The sequence below is a fragment of the Epithele typhae genome, assembly GCF_022376455.1.
Source record: "Epithele typhae strain CBS 203.58 chromosome Unknown BXZ73scaffold_1, whole genome shotgun sequence".
In the NCBI taxonomy this organism is placed as follows: domain Eukaryota; kingdom Fungi; phylum Basidiomycota; class Agaricomycetes; order Polyporales; family Epitheliaceae; genus Epithele; species Epithele typhae.
Window position 1 is genome coordinate 933987 of NW_025954192.1, and position 15617 is coordinate 949603.

At 55.0% G+C, this 15617-nt stretch overlaps 5 protein-coding genes across 5 annotated transcripts; 3 read left to right on the forward strand and 2 right to left on the reverse strand.

Annotated features, from left to right (window-relative positions):
- Positions 1 to 737: 737 nt before the first annotated feature.
- On the forward strand, positions 738 to 1383 carry BXZ73DRAFT_95607 (uncharacterized protein; the record flags this gene model as incomplete). The annotated part of the gene is made up of 5 exons (XM_048026841.1): positions 738 to 905; positions 964 to 1029; positions 1094 to 1207; positions 1279 to 1299; positions 1348 to 1383. The coding sequence occupies 5 exons, from the start codon at positions 738 to 740 to the stop codon at positions 1381 to 1383; spliced, it is 405 nt and encodes a 134-aa protein (XP_047883827.1).
- A 1016-nt stretch (positions 1384 to 2399) lies between these two features.
- Positions 2400 to 3182, forward strand: BXZ73DRAFT_37551 (ribosomal protein L24e-domain-containing protein; the record flags this gene model as incomplete). The annotated part of the gene is made up of 6 exons (XM_048018033.1): positions 2400 to 2451; positions 2502 to 2553; positions 2605 to 2622; positions 2675 to 2747; positions 2804 to 2940; positions 2996 to 3182. 6 exons carry the CDS (start codon positions 2400 to 2402, stop codon positions 3180 to 3182), a joined length of 519 nt encoding a protein of 172 aa, XP_047883828.1.
- Positions 3183 to 3381: 199 nt separating this feature from the next.
- Positions 3382 to 10857, reverse strand: BXZ73DRAFT_86295 (uncharacterized protein; the record flags this gene model as incomplete). The annotated part of the gene is made up of 22 exons (XM_048024150.1): positions 3382 to 3537; positions 3588 to 4133; positions 4186 to 4470; positions 4520 to 4709; positions 4739 to 5022; positions 5052 to 5199; positions 5249 to 5564; positions 5619 to 5692; positions 5742 to 5851; positions 5902 to 5988; positions 6046 to 6321; positions 6375 to 6545; positions 6604 to 6705; positions 6756 to 6865; positions 6917 to 7685; positions 7739 to 7852; positions 7873 to 8287; positions 8350 to 8552; positions 8609 to 9183; positions 9226 to 9812; positions 9843 to 10603; positions 10654 to 10857. The coding sequence occupies 22 exons, from the start codon at positions 10855 to 10857 to the stop codon at positions 3382 to 3384; spliced, it is 6483 nt and encodes a 2160-aa protein (XP_047883829.1).
- Positions 10858 to 11300: 443 nt separating this feature from the next.
- On the forward strand, positions 11301 to 12408 carry BXZ73DRAFT_95610 (SGNH hydrolase-type esterase domain-containing protein; the record flags this gene model as incomplete). Its single annotated transcript, XM_048026842.1, has 5 exons — positions 11301 to 11371; positions 11444 to 11736; positions 11792 to 11819; positions 11882 to 12009; positions 12068 to 12408. 5 exons carry the CDS (start codon positions 11301 to 11303, stop codon positions 12406 to 12408), a joined length of 861 nt encoding a protein of 286 aa, XP_047883830.1.
- A 1678-nt stretch (positions 12409 to 14086) lies between these two features.
- On the reverse strand, positions 14087 to 15385 carry BXZ73DRAFT_86297 (replication protein A subunit RPA32; the record flags this gene model as incomplete). The annotated part of the gene is made up of 7 exons (XM_048024151.1): positions 14087 to 14165; positions 14216 to 14460; positions 14520 to 14685; positions 14733 to 14872; positions 14922 to 15029; positions 15079 to 15182; positions 15316 to 15385. 7 exons carry the CDS (start codon positions 15383 to 15385, stop codon positions 14087 to 14089), a joined length of 912 nt encoding a protein of 303 aa, XP_047883831.1.
- Positions 15386 to 15617: the final 232 nt, after the last annotated feature.

Below are 15617 nucleotides of genomic sequence, written 5' to 3' on the forward strand. Positions count from 1 at the left end.
GTGACGGCCGTGACTTGTCACGTTCACGGCAAACCTGGAGGGCACTACTTCCAGGAGAGTCGTGCCACGGAGGAAGAATGTTGCAGTGAATTGGAGAGAGAAACTGGGCTTGAAGACGCACCCGGGAGGGTGTAGTTTCTTGACGATACTCCTCGCTGCCTGGGAGATAGTGATTGTGTCAAGAGGGCAACGCGGAGTGGTCGACTCTGCGTCTGTGTGTTGGGCGGTTTGAGGTGGTTGAGAAAGAACGACGCTGACCTCCAGCATTGCAGGTATCCGCCGCGCTGGCCCTGGCGACCACGCATGCTGTGTAGGACTACTCGCAATGCCTGTTTGGGCGAAGCACTGCGGGCGTGACTCGGTGGGCTTCCTAAACAGGACGCAATTCAGCGTGCTGTTGAGATCTGCCAGCGGACAAGCGAATGGGTGGGGCCAGGCCGACATCTGGGATGTCTCTGGGAGAGAAGCGCGTTCGCGGAGACGGCCCCTGAACGCCTGAACGACGCGCCCAGCAGTCGCCCGGAAACGAGCGGGCCACTTTCCTGCTCGAGCGGATGCGGCATTCGCCTCTTACGCGAACGTCGTCGTCGTCCCTCGGCCTATATAACGGCCAGGGTTTGGGCGACCGTGCTTATCCACCCTTCTTCTCCCCCCACCCCGCCCTCTCCCCCACCGTCGCCCCCTCTTTTCCATACGCTCCTTACACTGGCTAATCCCTAATCTACGGCGCACCCGCCATGCGCAAACCCGACCCTGCCTGGCCCTCGTTCGTGACGATGTCCCAAAAGCTCCAGACGGACACGCTCCGGCTCCCCAGCTACCGCGAGAGCATCATCCTGCGCTTCCACCCCTACCCTCAGACCCAGCGGAAGATGGCGGACGCGCCGAAGGTGGACCCGTTGATGGTGAGTGCCGCCCCACATCTTGTCGCGTGCGCTCCGGCCTCAAACTGGCGGGGAACAGCAAACGGTCGACTATCGCTACACCTCGGACGCCGTCGCGCAGAGGGGTAAGGCGGGGGCTTCAGACGTACGTCTTCCTCGTTCCACTGCAGCTTCTCTGACGCGGCTCTGACGCGGCTGCTCTCCCTCAGTCGCAGGTTGAGGAGCCCACCGATAAGGCGATTCTCGACCTCGGGCACGCAGTGAACGAGGTGGAGGAGGCCGGTCGTGCTCGGAGGAGGCGGAGTTTGTCGACGCTGATCATCGTAAGTCGCGTTTGTCTGGTGAGGATTGTGCGCAGTTGACGTTTTCTTGCTCGTTCTGGCGATCGTCCTAGGATCTTGCTCTGGCGTTCTCAGTGAAGAAACGTCGTTCGACATCCTCGTTGCCTCGCACAGTTTAACAGCCTGCGTTTGTCGTTGAGGAGCAGGGTCCGATCTAGATGTGATAGTTGAGGAGGCGTTCCGCGTTCAGACTGGTTGGAGCGCATCTAATGGTCCCAGGGGCTTCGTGTATCTATAAGTGCCGACGTCTTCGACTCCTACGAACGTTCCATGTAGACTAGCTTTGCTCTCGTTGCTGTTGCTCGCTGCTTCATCGCGCCCGCTTGAATTTTCGGATAGAACTCAGGTTGATTCGCTCAGGGCGATGATGTCACGATCCGCGACCACTAGAGGATGCCCATGCAAGTTGACTTGCACTATCCGTTCGGTGTCTTGCGCTACAGGTTGTACTCAGGACGCATGTTCTTGCGGCCGCTCGCTCGCCGCTCCCACACGACGTCGAACACTCACTGGAAGCGGTATCGAACATGGTGCGTCACGTCACACAGGCGTCTTCAGTCTTCGGCTTCGCTCAATTGCCAGCAAGACGGGCCATCTTCGGGAAACTCGTTACTTTCTCGCGCACACGGGACTTGGGGACAATCGGACAGGCAGAACTTGCGTCTTGTTGGGGACACGCGAAAGGGTTGGGGTGGGCTTGACGATGTTGAGCCTTGTCGCACTATCTTGATACGTTTTGAGTTGACGCCAATGATACACGCACGGGGCACACGAGGGTGGAAATCACAACGGGCGACGTCGTCGTGTGGAGGGAAGGCGGAGGAGAAACTGGAGGCGCGTCTGTTGCTAGGACGGCTGTGGCTGTTTGCGCATGTTTGCGGCCCGTCAAAATGAAACTGCGGACTTCTACGGGGCCTTCTGGATTCCTCTCACGCATATTCGTAAACGGGCCCGTAATACGTAATCTTGACAGTTGTACAGGAGGCACTCGTGTGCGCAACGTTTGAACCGCCGCAGGCTGAGACTGCGTGAGCGTCTGTTGAACCCAGACGCGCTTTGTTTGTGCGTGCTTGGCATTTTACCACTCGGGCGCTCCATAAAAAGTTGGAAGCGCCCGGAGTCTCCGGAGCCGCGTGCGCGGAGTAGGACCGTCCGTCTCTCTCCTTGCCCAGCCATGCGTGTAGAGAAGTGCTACTTCTGCTCAAAAAGCGTCTACCCCGGCCACGGTCAGCATTCTCCAATTTTGTGACACTCCTTTTGCTAACGGGCCCTGTAGGGAGCGCATTCGTTCGGAACGACGCCAAAGTCTTCCGGTTCTGCAGCTCAAAGTAAGCTTTTCCCTCCGCGAGTCTCTCGCTTAACTGATCAGTGTCCCACAGATGCAACAAGAACTTCAAGTAAGCATAGGAAACATCGCTCGAAATCCCCACGGTCTGACTACGCACACAGAATGAAGCGTAACCCGAGGAAGGTACGCTGGACGAAGGCGTTCCGCAAGGCGGCCGGGAAGGAGATGACCATCGTGAGTCTGCCCTTCGTCCTAAAATGAGGTGCCAAATGCAAACACTCCTATCCTAGGATTCGACGATCGAGTTCGAGAAGAGGCGAAACGTCCCTGTCCGCTACAACCGCGAGCTGGTACAGACGACTGTCAAGGCGATGAAGAGGATAGCGGAGATCAAGCAGAAGCGCGAGCACGCCTTCTGGAAGAACCGGTACGCCTCTCTCTTTGTGTGCAGCAAAGGCTCGCATCCTGAGACCTTCCGGCAGGATGGCGGTGGCGAGGGAGAAGCTCAAGGCGCACCGGAAGCGCAAGGCCGAGAAGACCTCGATCAAGCTCGTGCAGCCTATCACCCCTCAGGCGGAGAAGATCAAGGAGAAAATCAAGATCGCGGCCAAGCCTCGCAGTGCGCTCGTTGCGGGAGAAGGCAGGTCGATGGGGATGGAGATCGACTGACTCGTCCGTACGTTTCGCCTCTGGTATCCCTCCACGTGTTGTGTTTGCGGTCTATCCACGGTCGATGTATTGCTATGTAATGCTACAACGTACATGCTATGAAGATGTCCCCGGTGACATGTATGAGTATGATGTCCAATTGCGTGAGTGGGTAGTTGTACAGGGTATGCGGATGAAGGTCTCGCGAGACCTCTCGTGTCTAACGCTGCTTGTATTTGGCTTCGTTCTCCTGACGAATGTTGGGGTCCAACGTGTTTTGGAGCCCAAGCAAGGTCTTGCTGACAGCTTCCGTAGCGCCAATCATGGGCTTCAGCACGGCAATGGGAACCGCTCGAACGACGGCGCGAACAGCACCCTGAGTCGAGAATGAATAGGGTTTATGGGATCGCATGAAGTTGGGCACACCTCGTTTCCAGAACGCTCGTATACCTCCATGGGAACTGCGAGGATGGTCTGCGCTGCGGAGTTGAGATTGCGCTTCAAACTCCTGTATGCCGATTGCATGCCTTCCTTGACGTTCGACGGCTGCTCGGCATATTTACTGATAAGGTCCCTCGTGTCCTCATCGAGCTCCATATCGTCAATATCCACAGTCACTGGCGACTGCACAGTCTCGGCGGTCACGGAGTCCTTGAACTGGTTGCCGAGAACTCCTTCGGCTTGCTCGAGAATGACCTGGGTCCCGGTAGCAAGGCGCGCACCGAGGCGGATAGCTTCCATGGCCGTCGATTTCATGAAAGCGTTAGTGCCCTTCTGCAATCCGAGGTATACACGACCATCTTTCTTGTACTGCGCGATGGGAAGGAGGACGAGATCCGCTACACCAGAGCCCACGTTCACGACGGAGCGGATGGGAGCGACGCCCGAGATGACATCTACTAGCTGAGTGGCCTTGACATCAGGTGTCCACAGGTCATTGAGGAGGTCAAAGAAGCGTGGCCATCCGGTGATCTGTGCTGCAAGTTAACGTCTGGTGAAGTGTGGTCAGGGGAAAGGCACGCACCCCTTTGAGAGTGATATGCCTGAGGGTCATTTCCGCTCCGTCGAAGTGGAAGAAGTTCATGAGCTCGATGGTACGACCGTCCCGCAAGGCCCGGTAGTCGACGCGACGAGGCTTGTAGTCCAGCTTGAGGTCGACCGGGAAGACTTCCGCTTGCTGGAAGTATATGTCGTCTGCGGGGTCCGTCTCCTTCAGAGGCGCGGCGTCGGGGTCCTGGAACGCGAAGAATTGCTTCAAGAAGTCGAGGGCATCCTGATCTACGTGTAGTCTAAGAGGTAGGATCTTGGCCTGTCGAAAACGTCAACACGAACCAAGATACAGCACTAAATATACGCACTCTTAGCCTAGCTTCTTGAGAGGGATGACCTGGCACAGGATGCAACATGCGCAGCTCAACTCGGACCATGTTGGAGTCAGTCTCGCGCACATTGCCGCGCGAGTCTGCACGAAGGCTTGTGAGGAACTTCTTCCAAGTCGAAGTCTTAATGTGGTCGAGGATCTCGAGATCCTGGACAGTCGCGAAAACCCTAGACACTAGGCCGCCTCGGGTCGGTACTGGTCGAACTCAGCGCGGATGGTCATGAGACGGATCTCTATACTAGGGCCTTTGGATCGATGCAGACGCCTCTTGTGCGGTTTCGAAGCTTGTGAGCCCCCGCGACCTGGAGATGCGAGAGGTTGAGGCTTGAGAGACTGCCACGAGCTTTGCGTGTTGGTCTCAAACTCTTCGTTCAGCTCTTCGTCAATTGCCGCTATCAAAGCCCCTGGCTCCAGTTCGTCGATGTTGTGCTCGAGGCCGATATAGACCGAGTTGAACAGGAGCGTGTCGTTTCTTCGACGCTAGGATCGGGTGTTTGTCCGCTGGCAACGAGTTGCCGAATCTTGGCCAATCGTCGTCGCATTTCCTTAGCCTTCTCCTCGATAATCTTCCTTGTCCTGACCCAGTCGTATCCATCATACAGGTTCACAGTGACGTCGAAATCTTTCACCCTCGCCTGGAACGTAGTGTCTCCAAAGCTATCGAAAGGTAAGCGAATGTGCTTGCAAGGAAAGTGAGTCCGCTTGCCTAGAAGCCTCTCCAGGGTTAGGAGGTAAAGTCTCGAAATAATTCTCCACAATGTGCAGGCCCTCGGGTCGTAGCATCCTGATTGTCTCTCCACCGAACGCCGACGAAGCTCCCGCCGTCGCGCCTCCGCCGGCAGCCACGAAGGAAGACTCGAGATCAGACTCATCGAACTCATCATCGCTAATCTCGCGAAGACCGGCGGCGGCGCCGAAAGACTCGTCCAGGTAATCCGGATTGGTAGGAAGATCGTCATCAATCATGTCTGGAGCAGCACCGACTTCGGGAAGCCTCCTGAAGGCATACTCGTCGAGAGATGCTGAAATGCAAGTTAGGTACATTTCGCCCACGTCGTCTGGCAACTGCACGCTACCTAGTAAACCGCGGGATGGCGTAGGCTTGTCGTTGACTCTTGCCGGTTCGCGTTTACGTTTGGGCTCCGATGATCTGATGGGTGGTAAGAGACGCTACAAACTTTCAACGGAACTGTACACACTCGACAACAGGAGGCCTGAATGCGGAAGCTAGGTCACCACCGAATGCACCTACAGCAGCCATTGTGTCCGCACACATATGCAAACGGAGGTCTCCCCGGTCAATGAACAACTGGGATCGCCATGAGATGCATCCCTCTGGTGATCAAGGCAGATACCTACCCGGATATCAGGAGGCTTGAGGGAAGTGTCCTGCTTGAGTATCAGGGCAAGTTCGTTAAGCTCCACTACCAGCGCATAGCCAAATTTCTATGTCAAATGTCAGTTTCGCGTAAAGACGCCGGACTGGACTGGTGCAGGACCGACCTTCCAATATGTAACTCCGGAACCCGTCGGTCGCCGTGGCGTGCCTGGTTCATCCTGGTTTCCGGACAAGTCGTCGATGAATAGCAGCAAAAACGAAGTGACTGAGAGGTTCATGGACACTGTCGGGGCATTGCCTTCAATGACAGTCGATAACTCCGCCTCTTCGATGTACGGCAACAGCGCGCCCTTATGAGTGGGGGCGAAGAGACGAATAGAGGTGTCATGGACTTTGAGGTTGATCCTTGTACGTTCGCTTGGAACCACAGACTCGAAGGCCTGATAAATGCTTTTAGACCAGGAAAATCATGTGAACAATATACAACGCTCACCCCTGGGGGGGCCTTGAAGAAACGGCCTAGGTCCTCGGCCCACGAGATATCCGGGTAGAAGGTGTAGGTGATTCCTGACACAGTGAGCCGCACCCTGGACTCCTTCGCAGTCGTCTCGGGTACAATCAACGACGTGAAACGAAGCTTCAATGCCGACCTTGCGGTCACAGACTTCACCGCGAGAACAGATGATTTAGTACAGCAGCATTTCGGTGTTAATGCCACTTACCCAGGACCGAGGGGATGTGAGCGACAAGTAGCAACAACGATCCGCCGACGTCGTGTCGAAGATATTCAACTCGCTCACTCCAACAGTTACTACGGTCTCATCCTGACGACGCAAGTTAACACGCATTCGTTTCACTGAGAAATCAGATTCACCTTTCCTTCAGGCTTAAGCTCTAGCAGCACATCCACATCGGAAGCAGTGATGTCGAATGGCCGTACTACGGCTCCGGCTTGTTCTCTTGGCGCAAGGAGCCTCAACACGGCTGGAAAGAACTTCAGCATCTGCATCCCCAACTACCACCGCTTGAACGCACCTTCAGTGACGGCGATCTTGACTGCCGTCTCACTGCGTGGTTCCTTCTTCGCCCGAATTGTGTTCGCTAAACTCGTGGCTCCACTCTCCGTCCCACTGCCAACCGTGCTCGCGCGAGCGAAGTACCGGCTCCCAATCAAACTCGAATCCCCGCTGCCTCCCTTCTGAGAGTTGGCGCCAGAGCCCGGCTGCTCCGAGAACGCAGCTTCCGTAAGCTGTGTGAGGTCGTCCGCCCACAGTTGCAAGCCGTCGATGGTAGGCTTAGAAAGTTCCACGTGTATCGATGGGATGTCAATCGATGCAGCCAGGGGACCGAGTCCCACACGGCTGACGATGAGCTGCGGTCGTAGTCCGGGGGTTGATGGCTCGCGGGCAGGAGGGGAGCCGACACCAAAGCCAGCCTCGTCGCCACCAGAAGAGTTTGACAGTGAACCAAGAGACAGAAGAGTACGGGCCTTGCTGGCGTTGAGTGGCACGTATGCAACAACGATCCGCTGCCAACTAGCACCCAAGAGGACGCTTCCTAGACCATCTGGTTTCGGACCTGACGCATCGGCATTAAAAATCTCTTCGGCCGTGCCGAATCTCGCCTTGGGTCCGCTGTCTTGTTCAGGTGGAGAGCCAGGAGACAAGCGAAGGTCGTGAATATCGAGGACAACAGCCCCTGAACGAGGGTCCTTGGTCTTCGGAGGGGGGGTCCGGATCTCGACTCGGAGAGCTGGCAGATTGACGGTGACAATAGTGCTGGGTGATGAGCGTTCGGTTCGCCTCTGATCGTTTGTTAGTTCGATACGTACAACGTCGAGGTTAAACAGGCACTGACCTTGGAGCGCCGGGTTGGAGTTGTGGGGGACTTTCTCTGCTCCCGGTAATCAAATCCAAGATCAAGGTCTTCCAGAACAAGCCGCTCCAGACGGCGCCTTTCGCGTTCTTGCTCCTCACAGCTTCTGAACTCACTAGGGCGTGGAGTAACTGGACGTTCTTCATCCGTATGTCTAAAACAGCTCCGTCTTCATCACCACCTGCCCCAGCAACGGTGGGAGAATACTGGCGAGATGGAGCAGTGATCTCCTCGACAAATTGAAGGAATTCGCTCTTGTCGTGCTCTCGTGGTGAGAGAAGCATGCCAGCGTCCACAAAGACGTGTAGAGGCGCTAAGGACATGTTAACCTCTGCAGCTTCGGCGGGAGATGCTGCACTTCGGAACATAACTGCAATAGCCGGAGCGTATGATTTAGTCGCGTCTTGAATGGTTCTGCTAGACGGGGAAGAGAGCCCGGCTAGACCCAACCTCCCTGGGGACGAAGGAAGAGCGACAGGTATGCGATGTTGGACCGGTGAGCTAGACGACTTCCGATGACCTCTCGACGGGCTCCACGGAGATGTTGAAATTCGCTCTTCGGGTCCGTACTGCGGGGATGCCCTGGTCCGGACGGTTGAGATGCTCTCGTCCTCCACATCGACAGTTTCGCTGCCGAACTCCGTTGTGTTGGAGCTGTCCAGTCGATAATGTCGAAAGTAGGCAAAACGGAGCTTGATTCCACTGATGAAGGGACCAAGGTTGGGTGGATGTGCGCGACATGATATTGTGACGGAAGGTTGGGATCCGAGATCAAGATGGGAGAGGCGCTCAACTCCTTATGAACACCGGGACCAGAGCAAAGATAGAAATGTCTTGGAGCGTCAATGAAACTGTCATGGAGGGTAAAACCGGCTTCTTTGATGAGCCTCGTTTGCTCCCTGTGGGCCCATCGCGCTTGGAAGTGAAGGAGCACGAGACAGTCTCGAGGTGTAATCTCCCATACCCGCGGGGGAGATGGGGAGGGACCAGCGGACGAGCAAAGAACTCCGTCAGCGCGTCATCAGGACCAGACGCGGAAGTTCGAAGGGCTGGGAGAAGAAGGAAGATCAGGCCACGGCAGTAGATGGTGCCTTCAATATCATCCAAAGGAATGGGTGACGACCCCGCGACTTTGCCTGACGCATCGGGCGCAGTTGGAAGAATGAATGGTGCACTGTGAGACGTCCACAGTTCTACGGCGTCGATGATGCTCCGAATCTGGCGGGCGTTAAAAGCACATGCGATGATACCCATTGAGACGTCGACGCGAACTTTCTCGTAGCCCGCAAGTGGTCTGGCGGCTTCTGGTTGAGTCGACTTGGGAGCAGACGCTTCAGAAGATGGTGTTTCTGCAGCACGGAAGGGAGGTGGTGTAGTTAAGCGCAGCTCGATCGGTTCGGATCCGAAAGACAAGATGGTTTCGTCTTCTATGTCGAGCGACCGGATCGTTGTTTGACGACTTGAAATACTGGTTGCTGGATCTTGCACGACGTCTTGGACGAGCTGTGGTATTGAGTGGGGCATAGGCTGAAGGTCCGGAACAACATCTTCGATAGACGTCTGTTGTGGTGACGAAAGCGGGGGATATGATGGAGGGGATGGTCGAGGAGACGGTCGAGGGGAAGGTTCCGGAGAATTCGGAGTGGATGCGCTCGCAGATTGCAGCGGGGACGGGGGAGGAGATGGTTCCGCGGGAGGCGTCGCACTCCGTGAATGCACTGAGTTCTCCTCGGGAATGTCGTCCAACGCCACTTCCCCTCCTGTTGACACGGCGCTCTGGTACATGCTGCTAGCCACTGAACTTGTGGGCGACACTGGGCGCGGTGGAAGGAGCGCAATAGACTGCGACATGAACATTTGAATGTCTTCATCCATATCCGAGGAATCAGAGTAGGGAGACGATGGCTCTATCGTGCCTGCACCCTGGTCCACAACAATGTGTATTGAGTCTTCTAGATTAGGTGGCGGATCCATCGCGGTAGGCTCATATGGTTCGCCTGGGGCTTCATTGAACGGTTCCTCTCCGGTGTCATGAGGCTGGACATCGAGGGCTGTGCTGTCGAGAAGTGGGATTGGTGCTTCAGACACAGATACACTCATCTGGGATGCTGAAAGTCCTGTGTGGGACATCGTTGGAGACAGAGTCTTCGGGGTGAGAACGGGTGAGCATGGCGTAAGGGGATGGGGGCTCATAGGACGCAAACACCGTGTCGTCAGGGTGATCCCGCTGATAGAGACTTTCCGTACTTCTCCGGTAAGTGTCGTTCGGGGGGATTTAGATGCATCTGTATTACTTGAACGAGAGGACGAATCCTGAGACTGGGTTCCATAGCGAATGTCCGGTATGATGAGAGTGAAGCAAGCTTGCCCAGGATTGACGATCGTGATCCTAGTATCCGTTGCGTCGAACTGAAAACGAGCGAGGAGTCGTTCTATGAGAGTTGCGAATATAGAAACTCCAGGAGGATCGGCATCGCTGAAGTGAACTTCCTCCTCCGACATGAAAGGATCCAACCCTCCTGGAACGTGCTCCTCTGACCTCTTCTGGGAAGGAGAAGAGAACTCGGGATGGATGGACTCCCGCAACGTTGCCTCTTCGTTTGGAGTGAGCTCCTCGTGGATGAATGTCTCCGCAACGGATGCAACAGATTCGGCTAGACTATCCACAAAAGGGCGTTCGTCTTTGGGAACAACATTGGGCTCGAGGTAGAAGGTAAGATGAAGGGACTCGAGAGAGAGCCCGACGGAGGAGGTAAGAGGATTTGGCCAGGGGATGCGAGCGGTGACCTTGCCTAGGGAGCCATCGTGGAGACGAATGGGAAGGGCTGAGATGAGCGCGTTGATAGCCTGCAACCTCAGTATAGCTTTGGGACGGAGAAGAAGAGGAGATGTCTGACCTCATTGTTCAGCTCGAGATCTCGGACCTGAACGTAGCCAGATCCAATCTGCGAGTCGACTTGCTGGACATCGAACTGGCCGGGCTTGAGGAAGTGGCCGAGAGATTGGCGAAGCGCAAATGAGATGAAACGCTTCTGGATGGCTGCTGGAAGTGCGAAGTCGATGGAGGGGAGGGAGGGAAGCCACGAGAAGGACGAGAACATGGTTGGGAGATGATATGAAGGCCGGGGATTGGGGAGTCCAGCAACTGAGATCTGGACGGCAGAAAGAGACGTGGCAGGCGTGTTAGACGGTGTTCATGAATACGGGGGAGTCGGCCAGAGAACCTGGACGAAGGGAGGAGGCGCAGTCCCAGAGGCATTGCATACTGCTCACGTGCCGCATGCAGTGGTAACCGCCTCTGGCGGGCGAGCCCCCGGCGCTGCGGGATAGATTCATAGCTGCGTTATCACGCGTACATATGTGACACGTAGGGATTGAAAGATAATAATAACAATAATAATAAGCCCCCGGCGCTGTGTGGCCCCGCAGTGCTATATCCCAGTCCATCATCTCGAAGAACTCGCTGCAGGTTCGACGTGAGTGTGGCTCTCAACTTTGTCGGACTGCCATCCTGCCCTCTTGCGCACCCTCTCAAGCACCGGTTATGACCGTTCAACTCAACGCAATTCGTCCCAGTTGGGCTGGGTACAGCAACCTCAAGCATCTTGTCATCTTGTATGGTTTTCATTACCTGCTGAGGGGTTTGATATCCCGTTCTGAGCCTGCTCTCGGACCACGTCTTCTCAGCGGCGACTCCTATTCAGACGTTGGCTACCAATACAGCGACAAATCGTCCATCCCTACTCATGACGAACCTCTCGGCATTCCTTTCCCGGGCGTAACCTGGGCAGGTCCTGGCATGCCCAACTGGGTTGGCTATCTCATCACCGAACACACGCATCACCCTCTTCTGGTTTACAACTATGCTGTTGGAGGCGCTTCGATGCCGGATGTGCGAGATCAGATACAGGTGAACTTCATGCCTAGGGTTGGCCAGAAGCCCGACTGGGCCCCTTGGACGAGCGAAGACACCCTGTTCAGTCAGTAAAGTCATGAGCTCTTCTTCGGACTAAGCCTCACGAGACCTGCGTGCAGCTACTTGGGTTGGCATCAATGACTGCGGGTGGGTTGGGATATGCCGTCCTGAACAAGAAGCTTGTAACTGACCTGCCCCTGAATGAACAGCTTTCTGGACCCCGAACAAGTCCCCGCGACCGTGGAAGGCTTATTCGCCCAGCAGCATTCCTTGTACAAGATCGGCGCACGCAACTTCTTGTTCATTGACGTCCCTCCCATTCACCGATCGCCAGTTGGTCGGTATCTGCTTTAAACTGCCCAGAGCTTCATCTTGATTTGGAATGTATCATCCAGGTGTCAACTTCTCGTCCGTAGACCCCAACTTCCGGGTGACATATGAGAAATGGAACGCCTCGCTACAAGAACACATCGCCAAATTTGCCATCGACCATCCAGACGCGACCACTCTCTTCTACTCGTCCTGGGATACCCTTATCCGGGTCATGGATGACCTTCCGGCACACGGCTTCAAAGCGGAGGATGCTTCCCGTTCAGGTGGGGATGTTTGGACTGATCATATCCACCCAACGCACAAGGTCCACGATTGGTTCGCGCATGACATCGCCAAGGTGCTTCACTCCCACCCGCCTTACGACTCGGCTGGACACCGGAAAGACAACAAAGCGGGCGACTAGGACATATTACAAGGATCAGATGCGTTCACGGGGATATAGATGTATACTCGCTATATAGGGGTGTTCGAGATTCAACAGGGGTTTCAGAGGCCATCCGGATAGTGATTCGTCTTCATGATGAAATGCGACTCGTCTTGTGTAGTCTCAATGACGCCTTCGTCCACGAGGAACTTCAACGTGTCTCTAACATGGCCCCCACTGAGCGTTCCGTCAAGTTCAGCCATCATGTGAAGCACGCACTCGAGCTGCTTTTGTGTCACTTCATAATGACTAACTCCTTTGACGATCCGTCTTGCGCTCACTCCTTTTGGCAGTGGGGCATCGAAATTTGCAGCAAAATGGCCCGCTGGAGTACAGTGTAACTTCCGTATGGATCGCGTTTAATGCCTGATGCGCGCCGTCCTTCTCGCACAGGCGGGGCTTGCGCTCAAATCAGTCGTCTGAGATGCGACAGTCAACCTTGGTGTGACTCACCAACGGGACTCTGAGCCCTGGGAGTGAGCGGAACTCGAGCAAGGGCCTGAGGTAGTACTGCGTGAGACGACCCTTTTCTGGACGGAGATGACAACGAGAGCTTAGACATGGACGATGTAGGGGAGGGGGGACGACCCGGCGAAGTTAGACTACTTGAAGATGCTAGACTCCTGGGTGGTGTTCGTGGATGAGCGTCTCTTTCCTTGGTGGGTTCATTCCGCGTTGTAGAGGTAGCGATTGAGATTTCGTAGGCGAGGCGGCAGGCTTCGGAAAGGCCTTTATATCTCTCGCTGCTATCCTTTGAGTTGCAGGAGGCTAGGAAACGGAACTTGTGAGTATGCCCATTACATTAGCATGAGTGTGTTACTCACTGGCGGTCCTCGGTCGTAGCAGAGTGTCACGTATGCCGCCTCCAGCAGATGAAAACAGATCTGATGAGGGATATCATCCTCAAGTGTGCGTATGTGCTTCAACCTTAATGTGACTGCTTCATTTCTGAACTTGCGATGGAGCATTGCTAGAATGGTCGCGTATGAGTTGGCCGGTACTGGTTCCACAGACGTGTCTTCGTCGTGCCATTGCTTGACCGACATGGAGCCTGTACCGTCTTCAAGGTCATATCGTGTAGAACGCTCGTCGGACGATGCATGAATCACATGAGCTACGAGATGGACCTAACGGAACGCTCTGAACCTTGAATAGCACAAGAACCAGGGCGACGTACCAGTTCGACTTCGATGTCGTCTATCATCCATTTCGCGTCTGAGTGAAGAAGGGTGGCGGACTGTACTTGACGGATTGTTACAGGGCGTATTCTGTTGCCCGATGACTTGTACTATCGTATCTTACGCGATCAATCCACAAATCACCCAGCATCCAAGGAGGCATTCGATTGACTCACCAACTCCTTCAAGACGGTGACGCGACGTGGGGACGTGAAGCTTTGGTCTTGAAGAGACATGATGGTGTGAGCCAGGCTACAGCAACCATTGACATTGGTATCAAAAACGATACTGCAGCACCACTTCGGAGCTTCCCGTAGAAGCACGCGGCGGCTCTCTCGCACGTTCCAGCGCGGGCGGCCGCAGCCAAGGTAGTACGCGGCTGGCCGCATGAGAAGCACGAAGTACGTCGAGATCTGTAGGTAGGATAGCCACATGAGATAGCAACGACAGACGATAAGATACACAGGTGCGAGGTTTTTTTAGGCAGATACATTGAAATGAGAATCATCAATCGTGGTATACACATGACCTTGATCCATGAGCTGCTCCAAAGCAGCACTGTATGCAACGTCAGTCTCCAATCGAAACCACTGGGAGAGCATGCGTACCTGATAATTCCGGCGTCGGCAGCATGGCCTGTGCTAGAGACATGCCTTGCAATGGCACCGACGTTGATCCCATCCTCATTCGGAGGCTGTTTCAGCATAAACTCAATAATGCTCTTTTGAAGAGACGGCAGGCCAGCGAATTGAGAATTCGACGCAGCACCCCCGTGAGACTGAGCCGCGTAAGCCGACGTCGCACCAGAGGCAGAGCCGTTGGCAACACGGGAGATCGAAGAGCCTCGCTTGGTCTTGGTGGCTGGACCAGGATAAGCACTTGCGAGACATGCTCAAAGCGAGTGTCACTTACTGGACCACGCTCAAAAATCAAGGTGGTGGCAGCTACGTCCAATGCATGGAAAAAGACCTCGTCGGAATGCTTCTGAAGCGGGAGCTGCTTGATGTGTGTTGCTACAAGGTATGTTTTCTGGGCAAATGCACCCATTCGGCCCAAGACGCGAACGTATGACCCCTCCCTATGGCCTTGTCAGACGACAGGCGAAGAGAAAGCCGGGATACTGACTTGATATCAACACGGTCTTCGTCGTCACTGTTGGCATCCACCCATTGTCGTGCTTCAAATCGGGCGGTACCATCGTCTAGCATGTATACGCAGTTCGTCGTCTGGGCTTGAACTGAGAGGGCTTGCGCGACCACCATGACCTGCATAGCTTGTTCTAGGGGCTCCCATCGCAAAAGGGCAGAAACTCACTTGTCCCACTTCGACGTCACCAATTTTCCAAGCCGCGTCAGAGTGCTCTTGTTGCGCCTGCAGCAGTTGTCGCAGCGTAACCGGGCGCAATGAGTGGGACGCGGCGCGCTGAGGGCGATCATTGGCGAGTGTTACGAGATAAATAGAAAGCACTTACTCGTGCTGAACCACCTGGACTTCCACCACCACTGCCAAAGGGCGAGTTCTGGGACATGTATCCGCCGCCGCCACCACCACCACCATAGAAAGGGTTGTCATTGCCTGTCCGCCAGTCAGCTTTGCGGGTACTAAGACGCGCGTCGAAACGTCATACTCATGATCAGAGAGGCGGTATGTGCGAAAGGTGTTCAGAAAATAGTTGGGCGTGAGACTCTGTTACAGTGAGGTGAGGTACGTGGGCAACGAGGAGGACGTGGTGCAGTCGACGCGAATCCGCGGCCCTGGCGAGTCGCGTCAATATGCATGTGACGTGACGTGACGGTACGCGTCAGACGCGTTTTGGCACAACAAGCAACAACAATGATCGTGGAGAATATACGTGGGGCTGAGACAACAAAAGAGGATCCAGCAGAATAATAGTAGATGTATTGCGATTATATATGGAGGCATTACGGTGTGGTGGTGAGTGGTGATGTGTGAGTGGTGTTTCGTCTTCTACAGTGTCGTTAGTGAGGCATATCGTCATGTCCCAAATAA